Genomic DNA, 12474 nt, shown 5'->3' with positions numbered 1-12474 from the left:
ACTCCCAAGAGGACTACTCCACGGAAATGGACACCTGGTGCTGCCTTCCTGGGTTGTGCTCTTTAGGATGGATGCCAAGCATCCATGCCCCATGGTTTCTCGTTGAGTCTTGAGTATTTTGTTGGTTCTAAAAAGCCTTACTGGCGGTGTTGAAAATATATAAATAGAAACTGAAATTTTAGGAGTCATCAATAGACTGTCAATAATATTTTTGCTCAGGATTTTTAAGGTCTTTAAGCAAATTATGTCCTATGCTGTTTTAGGTAAAAACGTTCATCTTAGTGAACTGTATTTTAATGTGGTGGTCGTTTTGAGGCTACAGAACAGCAACAAAAATACTCCAGTGGACTTGAGAGTTATCTAGTTGTGATATATAATAGTTGAGGTCATGAGAGGTCATGGAAGAACAGGTAATAGTTGAGAAGTTGGAAGAGGGCTTCCCTGGTGGCTCAGATGGTAAAGAATCCTCCAGCAACTCAGGAGACGCAGGTTCAGTCCCTGGGTTGGAAAGATCCCCTGGAGAAGGAAACAGCAACCCACTCCAGTATTCCTGCCTGGAGAATTCCCTGGACAGAGGAGCCTGGTGGGCTACAGTCCATGGGCTTGCAAAGAGTTGGACATGACTGAGCAACTAAACAATAACAAGTTGGAAGATGGCTTTAGTTTAAAGAGGGTGAACATCTTCTTCTTTGGCCTTGGGTTCAAAAACCCAATATGCTAGGAGGTGCATATTGGTAGACACTGCCAGAAGTTGTACAAGCAGGCAGCCCTACAGAACTGTGAGCTCCTTTCATGAAGATGACACAGAGCCCACAAGGGCCCAGACGGCAATGCTATAGCAAGTGAGTCAGACTATCCAGCTGGTAATTATTTCTGTTTAGAGCCATCCTCTAATCTCCATGCTTTTGTTTATTTTTTTGAGTGGGTAATGTTTCCATTAGCTGCTTATTGTTTTATTTTTTAATATAAATGTATTTATTTTAATTGGAGGTTAATTACTTTACAATATTGTATTGGTTTTGCCATATATCAACATGAATCAAGCATCAGAGTTCCAGTATCAGAGCCTGGTCCTGGCAAGGCTTTGGGGAATAAAATGAAGGGTGATGGGTCCAAATGTAGGTCAGAGTGCAATTCCTGGGTGGCAGGAATGACTGGAGAGAGATTCCTGTAAACCAGTGGACCACTCCTCATCCCTGAAGGTGGATACTGTCCCTTTACTGCCAATACTGATTAGGATTTGAGGACATTAAGGGAGTCTGTGGGCTCCTTTAGAGACTTTTAAAGAATTCTGTATTACCATAAAGGCAATTAAAATCTATTTCACAATATATGCTGACTCTATTACAACACCCAAGTTAACAAGAGCCATGTCTTCTACATCTTTGTGCCTGCTTGCAATTATATCTTTCTATTCTCCTTTGCATCTGAACACTACACCTTTGGCTATTTCAAAAGTAGACCCGGAAATAGCCATAAAAAGTTTTGAAGGGAAAAAAGGCAAGGGAAATAAAGCCTTTCATTTGTGGCCAGTGATTTACTTTTTCTCTTGTAAATCCATGGAGCCAGAGTTCCCCTTGTTCCCAACATCAATAAGCAATTCCTTTGTAAGAGTCCTAAGGGTGTATATAGGCAGGGATTTTAATTACATATTAGTTCATGCTCCAAACACCATTTCACACCAATAAACTGCCTTTCAACCCTAAGAATGACTCAGAACAATTCCTTAGCCTATTTCCAGAAGCATGCCAAGTCTGAAGAAAGAAATACAGTGTCTTAACTCATTTTGTAAATTGAAAGAGGAAGTCACGAATCAAACTAAGCACACAACCAAAATATGAGTTACAGAATGTTATCATTTTTATGTTCTTAAAGTTTTTGAATAGGTATATAAACACCAATTCTTCTTTTCTGAGGGGTTAGACTGAAGATGACTTAGTTTAACTGTATTTTCTATGATGGATATATAATTTTTGTATAGTAATATTTATTATATTATCTTTATTATTGTTGAAGGCTCCCAATGTTCCTGTGCCATCTTAAACACAGTGGAGTCTGGAACCTGACTGCCTGGACTTGAACCTCAGCTCCACCACTTACTAGCAATAGTACTTTGGACAATTACTTAACTCTGTGTCTTCATCTTCTCATCTATAGTATGGGCCTAATAACAATACCCACCTACATTACAAGGTTGCTGTGAGGATCAAGTGAATTCACACATGTAAAATGCTTTGAAAAATGTGTGGCACAAAGTCAGTACTATATAAGTTTGGTTTTTTAAAAAATATTCACTTATTTATTTGGTCACACCAGGTCTTAGTTACAGCATGCAGGATATTTGAGCTTCATTGTGGCATGCAGGATCTTTAGCTATGGCATGCAGCATCTAGTTCCCTGATTGAAGCCAGGCCCCTGTGCATTGAGAGCACAGAGTCTCAGACCCTGAACCACCAGGGAAGTCCGAGTAAGTGTTAACCAATAAAATTACCTTATTTTATCCTCAGAGAAACTCTGAAGTAGGTACTATCACTGACTTCATTAAAAAGTTGAGGAAACTGGGCTCACTTGTCCAAAGCTGTAACTAGTAAGTAACAGAACTAGAACTTGAACCTGTTCACGCTCTTAACATGATGCCATACTCCTTCCAGTCTTTATTTTTAAGTTAAATATTTAGTAGGAGAATCTAAAGAGCCAAATATATAGTTACCAAAGGTTAAACGAGCTGAGTGTTTTATTCTTATGATAAATTGTAAGGTACATCCCATAATGAAGCAAACGCGCACCTCGGTCACAGGATCACTGTTAACAAGTTCTAACCAGTATCAATAGTAGAACATGAACAAAACCAAATTCTCATCAATATTCTTTCAAAGTAATTTTGAGAGTCAACACTATTTGCAAAAAACCATGAATTGCTCTAAACAGTGGTTATATATATTTGTTTTAATTTTTATTTGCTTTCATTTTTTTTTTAAAGGTAATAGGTTAAAAAAAAAGGTTCAAAATTAGTGTGTCTTTCCCCTCCTTTAGGCAACTAGTTTTCTGGGTGTCTTTATAAGATATTTGATGCATATACATGCAAATATGTATATTTCCCTTTCACAACAGCCTTTTGTTTTTTACATAAATGTAGCATATATACACGGCTGGTGACTTAGCAGCAGCAGCAGCATATGTACACTGTTTTCACTTGCTTTTTGGACCTCTTTTTTCCTGGTTGTAATGTGCGGCATGTTGTATCTTAGTTCCCTGACCAGGGATGGAACTCAGCCTCTCAGCAGTGAAAGCATGGAGTCCTAGTCACTGGTCCATCAAGGAATTCCTGTTTTTTGGACTTAAAAACATATTCTGGAGATCACGCCACATCATTATATGAAGAGCTTTGTAATTTTTAAATATCTATATAATATTTCACTTTATGGATATAACACAATCTAAGGACACCAATCTCTTGCTACTGTAAATAATGCTTATTTAAGTAATGAACAATGGCAAACAATATTTGTTTATTTAAAAAAATCAACTTGTCATAACAATACTATTTTCATTAGCAAAATTATAGGAGTTTCTGGAACGTCCTGTAATTTTACTTAATGTTTACACATCAAAAAAGGCCCCTGGAAAAAAGAAATTAATTTACTTAGAAATTTGAACCCAGAGCTATGAGATAGAATCATAAAACCACTAGGTTACTTGCTTTCTAAATATTATAGCAATAAAGAAATGTTTTTGCAAAGATAAATAATATGTCAAAAATTAACTGTTATACTTTGCTACTCAAATTATCTCTGAAAAACTTATCTCTGGATTTGAAAGAAATTTTAAAAATATCTGCAATATAAAGCACTTTAAAACCTGATATAATAAAAGCCTCCACCTGCCCCTTTTGGAAATATTAACAAGACTGCAGCTACAAAATTTGGAACTAAGCATCACTTGGCAGTAATTATAAGTGCTGATTCTAAATGCCACGGTGTCTCTATAAGAAAGATCAGCTTATCAGTAAAAACACTTGTGCAAAGCAGCACACATGCTCTTTCCTTATATAGGAAAAAAATTTGAAACTATACTTGAATTTGTGTGTTTATTCCAAGATTTATTTACATTTCAGATGCAGTGTTAGAATGAAACAGGAGTATGTTGGTAGATGAGAGAAAAAAACGTGGTTTAACTAAAAAAGCATGTGAAAAGTAAATAAAAACCTGAGATAAGAAATTCTGTGCAAAATGACACATTCAAAATGTTTCCCAAAACTATTGTTGTATCTTCTAAAAACAGCCTTGAACCAAGTATACTCATCAAAAAAAGCTCTGAACAAAACAGAGGAAAAATTAGATCTACCTAAAACACACTGAATCTTAATTCAAAGGCATTCATACACCTCTTTCTTCATTTCTTGTATATTGCTAAATATTGGGCATTCCAGAGCCTTTGTGAATTGCTTAATATGAATTGTTTATTTTCCCAGGTAAAGAAATAGAGACATAATGAGAACCACTCCAGCACTTGGCTTAGAAAAACAATGCAAAATATTTCCAATTTTTACATCACTTAATGAAGTGGTTCTCAAATGACAAACAGTAGATACGTGCCAAGCCTTTGTAACAGGTGTTCTTAACTAGCAGTGTGCTACAGAATCACCTGAGATGCTTTAAAAACTTAAAAGATTTCGGTCCCAGTTGGATAATTTGAAAGTTACCCGTTTAAAACCTTGTTATAATATTAACAGTTACATAGTGGTGATAAAAAGCTAATTTAAGGAATCTAGGGGAAGACAAACAATTACAAGTACTAATCTTCCTGATCTACAGAATCACCTGAGATGCTTTAAAAAGTTGAAGATTTTGGCCCCAGTTGGATAATTTGGAAGTTACCAGTTTAAGACCTTGTTATAATATTAACAGTATTACATAGCAGTGATAAAAAGCTAATTCAAGGAGTCTAGGGGAAGACAAACAATTAAAAGTACTAATCTTCCTGATCTAACTCCCCACAGGTAATCATTGTGACCAATTATTTCTGCACCTTACATATTTGTAATTTACAAAGGCAATTACACTATACATGTTCTGCAGATGGCTTTGGTCACCTAACAACATATTTGAACATCTCTTCATATCAGGACATCTATATCCACCTTGATCTTACAACAGTTGCCTAGCATTCCACTTTTTAGATGTATTATCCCTTATTTAAGCAGCTCCTTACTGACATTTGCTTCCCTGGTGGCCCAGGTGGTAAAGAATCTGCCTGCAATGCGGGAGACCCAGGTTCAATCCCTGGGTAGAGAAGAACCCCTTGGAAAAGGGAATGGCTACCCACTCCAGGATCCTTGCCTGGAGAATTCCATGGACAAAGGAGCCTGGCAGGTTATAGTCCATGGGGTTGCAAAGAGTTAGACATGACTGAAATGACTTAGCACACGCATACAGGAGCATGTATGGAAGTTATACGGAGACATTACACCACTTTACATAAGGAACTTGATAATCTGCAGATTTTGGTATCTGGGGCAGTCCTGGAGCAAATCCTTGGGGACATCAAGGGATGGCTGTCAGTGTGTGTGTGTGTGTATATATATGTATAGATTTGAACTATTTCAGGATAGGTTTTTATGTAGACAGAATAGAAATTTGTATCTCAAATAGTGAGCTGCTGCTGCTAAGTCGCTTCAGTCGTGTCCGACTCTGTGCAACCCCATAGATGGCAGCCCACCAGGTTCCCCCGATCCTGGGATTCTCCAGGCAAGAACACTGGAGTGGGCTGCCATTTCCTTCTCCAATGCAAGAAAGTGAAAAGTGAAAGTGAAGACGCTCAGTCATGTCCGACTCTTAGTGACCCCATGGACCGCAGCCTACCAGGCTCCTCTGTCCATGGGATTGTCCAGATAGGAGTACTGGAGTGGGTTGCCACTGCCTTCTCCAAAATAGTGAGCTAATAGTTATTAATTTTAAGTGATGTAATTGTGTGGACAATTTATATCTTTGGACTTATTAATGTTTTCCAAATATTCCCATGGGGGAAACTCAAAAGTTATTTTTTAAAACAAGTGTCTTAAATAGTGGAACCCAGGTTCTCACTAGAAAATGAAACAAAACAAGAACAAAACAGAACAGGAAGCATTTGAGGTCCAATACTTTCTTTTCTTTGTGTTTAATTTGCTTTGGGACGAGCTAAAGCATAGCTTCCAAAAAGTTCTGGAGAAGTGATTATACTTACATTCCTGTTTGAAGGTAAAATATTCTGTAAGATGCCTGCATTCATGATTTCCTCGAAGCAGAAACAATGTTTTCGGATGATTGATCTTTAAACTCCATAAATACAGCACACACTACAAGACAAACACAGGATAAAATTTTTATTTTTGATCACGATAACACATAAAGACAATTTATACAAGTTCAAATGACTTGCTGTAATGGCATATCTCATTGCTATTCCCAAGACAAAACGTGAGGAATCCGTCTTCTGAGTGTGACCTGCTGCTGTCGCCCTAGAATTCTTTCTTTTTGTTTGTTTTTGTTTTGGCCTCACTGTGTGGCATGCAGGATCTCTGTTCCAGACCAGGGATTGAGCCCAGCCCCCTGAAGTGGAAGCGCAGAGTGCCAACCACTGGACCACCAAGGAATGCCCTGCCCTAAAGTTTGAAAGAACATAGGAGAGTAGGCTTCCCAGAAAGCTCTTCTTACTTTCTGTTCCCATGTTCTATCCAAATATCTAGATCTCTATGATAAAGCCACCCACACACATTCCTTAGTCCTAAAACTTGTATTTTATTTAGTGGAGAAACACTGGAGACATTCCCACTAAAATCAGGAACAAGGAAAGGATACGCACTATCACCACTACTATTCGACACTGTACTAGAGGCTGGATGGCATCACCGACTCTACGGACATGAGTCTGAGTGAACTCCGGGAGTTGGTGATGGACAGGGAGGCCTGGCGTGCTGCGATTCATGGGGTCACAAAGAGCCGGACACGACTGAGCGACTGAACTGAACAGAACTGAGAGGTATTAGTCAACTGAATTGAACAAAAGAAGTCAATGAGAGGCTTAAGAATGAGTAAAAATAAAACTGTTCCTGTTTGAATATAATATCATACCTGATAAACTCCAGAAAAATCAATGATACAACTAAAATAATAGAAAAGTTCGGTAACATGGAAGGATATAAAATCAACATATGAAACCAGTAGCCTTCATATATACAAACAATATGTAGGATACAATGGTAGACAAAACTCCATTTACAACAGCAGTAAAGAAGATTAAACACATAGGAATAAACTTAACAAGAAATGTGCAAAACTCACACTAGGAATAACTTGAAGAAACACTCCTGAAAGACACAAAAGGAGACATGAACAAGTAGACTTTCCCTGTTTTTGGACAGGATGATTCAGCATTAAAAGAATGTAGTTCTTCCAAGTTTATAAACTCACTGCATTTCCAATAGAAATACCACAAGCTATTCTATGGAATTAGATGAGTTGATAATTAAATTTATACGAAAAAATAAATTTGCATGAATAGCCAGGAAACAGCCAGAAAAACACTGAAAAAGAGTGTTAAGACATACTGTAACATTTCTAAATTAAAACAGTGGTCCTGGCACATATATAGATAAATATACCAGTGGAACAAAATGGTCAGAAATTAATCCACATATTAATCCACGTAAATCCAAGCTCCAGGAGTTGGTGATGGACAGGAAAGGCTGGTGTGCTGCAGCCCATGGGGTCGTAAAGAGTCAGACACATCTGAGTGACTGAACTGAACTGAATCCATGCATACATAAAAATTTGAGATATAAGAAGAGTGGCATACATTTATTTTTTTAAACAGATATGTAAATATATCTGTATATGTTTAACCTATCTCTGAAAGATCATACAAGAAACTCTTAACAGTGATCGTATGGATACAACGGCTAATACATGAGAAGATGTTTAATTGCACTAGTAATCAAAGAAATATTAATTGAAGCAACAATATACCCATCATTTTGGTAAATGTTAGAAAATGAGATAAAACCAAATTCTGGAGAGACGAGAACAAACATGAATTCTTAGGTGCCGCTAGTAGGCGGATAGACTGTTATAGCTATTCTAAAGAGTGATCTGAAATACTCAGTTCATGTATGGGACATACCTTTCCCCCTAGCAATCCCAGTCTTATTCATACACCATTTTGTTTTTCGTTGTTGTTGACTCGCTCAGTCACATCCGACTCTTTCGTGACCCCACTGACTGTAGCCCCCTAGGCTTCTTTGTCCACAGGATTCTCCAGGCAAGAATACTGGAATGGATTGCCATTTCCTGCTTCAGGGGATCTTCCTGATCCAGGGATTAAACCTGTGTATTCTGCATTAGCAGGCAGATTCTTTACCACTGAGCCACTAGGGAAAGCCATAGAGCAACTACTAACAAAACATGGGACCATGAATGGATTTATCCAAGGGTGTTCCTCACAACAGTGTTCATTATACAAAGAAACTGGAGTCAACCAAGTTGTCCACCATTGAGAACAGAGAACTAAAATGTCATAGATGTTGTACTGCGGAATACAACGGAACAGACAGAAACCCAGATAGATCTTTAAAACATAATGATACGTAAAAAACAAAATCAACAGAAGCTTGTTAGAATACAGAGATCCCCAGGAGCTACCCCAGACCTAAAAAAATCAGAAATTTTGGGGTGGGGTCTAGCAATTTGTTTTTGAATAACCCCTCCAGGTAATTATGATGCCTGCTAGAGTTTGAAAATGACTGAACAGCAGCATATCAGTTATGCAAAACTAAAAAATACTTTTTCCTCAAAAACATTATATGCTAAGAAGTTAATATAATTAGTATATGTATTCTCAGGTATATACCAAATACAACACAATTCTGAGGCATATACCAAATACAATACAAACACGTACACTTGGGAGAGGGAGTAAGGAAAATAGAGGTCACAGATTAAAAAAAAAAAACAAAAACCAGTAGAGGGACTTTTTAGGAAAAACTAGCAATAAATGTGCCATGACCTGAAGGGGTGAATTCAACCAAGATTTCCTACCTCCTAAAAGGAAAGACATGAAAATTCTGAATCCAGACACTTCTCTGACGTCCTCTTCTAATTCACCAGCATCTTCCTGAATGAGACTCCTAACTAGTGTCCCTGAACCCATTTTTGGGCTCCTAGAGTCAGTCTACCACATAACAGCTAGAGTAACTTTTAAAACATAAATGAAAGTTATATCACTGCCATGCTTAAAAACAAAAAACATAAACAAAAAAAGCTCTAGAGGATTTTCATTGCGTTCAGAATAAAACCCAAATTCTACCATGGTTTGCAAAGCCTGACATCATGTAACCCCTGCCTATCTCTCTGATGCACCATCCCCACTGTCCTCTTCCTCATTTTGTCTAGCCACGCTGACCTTGCTTCTGTTCCTGAGCTGTCTTAGGCGCGTTCCTTCCTCAGAGCTCTACGCGGCCTCTGCCTGGAAGGTACTCACCCCACCTCCATCTTCGTATGGCTCAATCTCTCAGGTCACTCACGTTTTCTATTCAGATGTTACCTCTTCAGATAGAACTTCCCTGACCTCCAACTAAATTGAAAGCGAAAGTGTTAGTTGCTTAGTCGTGTCCAACTCTTTGTGACCCCCTGGACTGTAGCCTGTCAGGCTCCTCTGTCCATGGGATTCTCCAGGCAAGAATACTGGAGTGGGTAGCCATTCCCTTCTCCAGGAGAACTTCCTGACCCAGGGATCGAACACTGGTCTCCTGCATTGCAGGCAGATTCTTTACCATCAGAGATACCGGGAAAGTCCCAAATGAGCTACTCCTGTCCCCTTTAGGCCTTTACCCTGACTTGATTTTCATGGACGCTAAACAAATATAAAGATGCTGTCTCTCTTACTAGAAAACACAACAAAGGACTTGGTTATGCTTATTTATCTTCACATCCCCAGAATGATAACAATGTCTCCCAACTTAGGTACTATTAACAGGCACAATTCTTTGCTGCAGGATGCTTTGTATGCCTGTGTGCTAAGTTGCTTAGTCCTGTCTGACTCTTTGCGACCCCATGACTGTAGCTTGCCAAGCAGAACTTTATGTGACAAACTATTCATTCATGTCATTGTACATAATTATATGTGTAGCATAATTTCGCAGAAAGTAAAATTGTTAGATCAAAATATGTGTATGTTTTAAGGAAGACAATGCAAAAGAAACATTATAAAATGTAAACACATAGACACATACAAATATAATTAGATGGCTTTTCCCTTTTTGGGGATGACTTCCGTTTGCAACATACCAACTTTCACAATATTCCAAGGAAAAGTTAGATTAAATTCATATATAAATGTAGAAAGCACTTTCTCTTTTCTATACTTACCTTTCCAAGAACATAGTATATCTTTTGATTTATTTGGTGTTTATTTCTGCCTTCTGAAATGACCAACTAACCTTTCCGAAGTAATGAGCTATAAAAGCACAGTGCACATCTACTCGAGAATGTAATTTGGTTGATATACTTCTTGGCCTCTAATTTCAAGTTTTATTCCCTCGTACTATACATCAGGATACAATTTTATGGTTATTTTGTACACAACAAAGAAAGGTCATGATTATCAGAAGATCTCTTTATATACTACTGGGTGAAAGAGGATCCCATGTTTACTTAGACTAATCAACTAGTGACAGGAAATGGACTGCCATGACTGGTTCAAACCAACCAGAAAAATTCATCCCCTTGGGCTGGGATAAGGGCCTTCCCTCCCCAACATTAAAAGTTCTCCCTGAACCCCCAATCCCATTTATTTGAACAAAACAAGGATTTTGCTAGTAAGGAATAAGAAGAGAAAAAGTAGACAATAAGCAGTACCTGCTGCAAACTGAATTATCCAAAGAGGAATGGTGAGATAAATTATGGTATTCATGCCACTGATCACGCTTTTGGAGAAATTTTAATGACAGAGAAAAGTGTTCTCAACACAACGTTGAGGAGAGGAAAAAGATTACAAAAGAGAACGTACAAAACAATCTCAACTTTCTTTGAAAATTGTATATACATGTAAAAGGAGAAAAAAGAATGCAAGGAAATATAACAAAATAGTAACAGTAATTATTTCATTTATAAATGTTTTTGTTAGATTCTGCATTTCCCAACTTTTCTACCCCCCAAAATGACTATTTATAACAAAAAATTGTCATCAGGGCTCCATTACCTTATTTTCCTGTTTAACATAACATTCATGTTTATCAAGCACATTGATAAAAAATTATTGTTCAATTATATACTTATATCATGTTGGACTAAACTGTAGCTTACAGAAATCTATAACCTTATTGGTTTATAAGTGACTTCCAACTAACACCAGATATCTCCTACAGTTTAATTTTAAAACTGGTGTGATACAGCACTGTCACTTTAAAGTTCTGATTAATTTATCTCCAACTATTCCAGAAAAACACTTTACGGTAGCCAAACATCAAGTAACAAGATAAAGCCAAATACAACCTATGATTTATTAACATCCATTCAACCAACAAATACCGAGTGCCTACTATGTGTCAAAACCTAACAGAGAGATTTCCCTGGTAATCTGGCAGTTAAGACTCTGCTCGCATGCAGGGGGCAGTCTGGACGCAAGGCATTTAGAATCTGGGACACTGGCAAGACCACACTGAGGTTTTCTGACTCATGAATTTAGACTGTCTATTTAAATGAAGAGTAAGATCCATTTCTCCTGTTTCTTGGGGGTTTTTTGGCAGCTTTAGAACCACAGCTGCTTCTCTCGTTGAGACCAGGTGACATGGTTGACTTGTATTAGCAGACATGCTGCATGAACAATAAACCCTTAGCCACCAGAAACGTCCTTAGTCCAGTGAGCCCCCGCTATGAGGGAGAGGCAGAACTGACGACTGCAAGAACAACAAGCGGGCTCAACGTCTCATCTCAAGCCTATTCTGGGGATAGGTAATAATTCAATTACCTGAACTATTTCAAAAGTTACTTTTTTTTGCCGACCACGTACAGCTGAATCAATAGACATTAAATGTGAATGTACTAAGTCCTTCTGTTAGCTTTTTAAAAAAATTTGTTTATCTGGTTGCACCAGGTCTTAGTTGCAGCATGCAAGATTTCTGATCTTTGTTGCGGTGTGCAGGATCTCTAGTTGTGGTATGTGGGATCTAGTTACCCGACCAGGGATAGAACCTGGGCCCCCTGCACTGGGAGCATAGAATCTTAATCAATGGACCACCAGAGAAGTCCTTCTGTTAGGTTTTAAAATAGTTTTATTTTTTATATGTAAAAGCTTACATTAATACTTTGTTTTAAATCTAACCATTTTTCTGTCATCATACAGTTTTCAAAATATATAAATTGGAGTTTTCATTAACTATTTTTCCTTCAATGAACATGTACTTACTATGTGCAATAGATGAGAAATTATTTCTACAATAGG

The 12474-nt window shown here is 37.7% G+C and overlaps 1 protein-coding gene across 4 annotated transcripts in view; it reads right to left on the bottom strand.

Annotated features, from left to right (window-relative positions):
• Positions 1 to 12474, bottom strand: part of PPP3CC (protein phosphatase 3 catalytic subunit gamma) — an 82759-nt gene that overhangs the window by 33242 nt on the left and 37043 nt on the right. For all 4 annotated transcript variants that reach the window (XM_052644588.1, XM_052644590.1, XM_052644589.1 and 1 more), the window contains exon 4: positions 6223 to 6334. In XM_052644588.1, coding sequence (XP_052500548.1) covers positions 6223 to 6334 — 112 coding nt within the window. The remainder of the gene's footprint in view (positions 1 to 6222; positions 6335 to 12474) is intronic.

Source organism: Budorcas taxicolor, chromosome 8, assembly GCF_023091745.1.
Source record: "Budorcas taxicolor isolate Tak-1 chromosome 8, Takin1.1, whole genome shotgun sequence".
NCBI lineage: Eukaryota > Metazoa > Chordata > Mammalia > Artiodactyla > Bovidae > Budorcas > Budorcas taxicolor.
The sequence above is the reverse complement of the archived record's forward strand: the minus strand, read 5'-3'. Positions and strand labels throughout refer to the sequence as shown.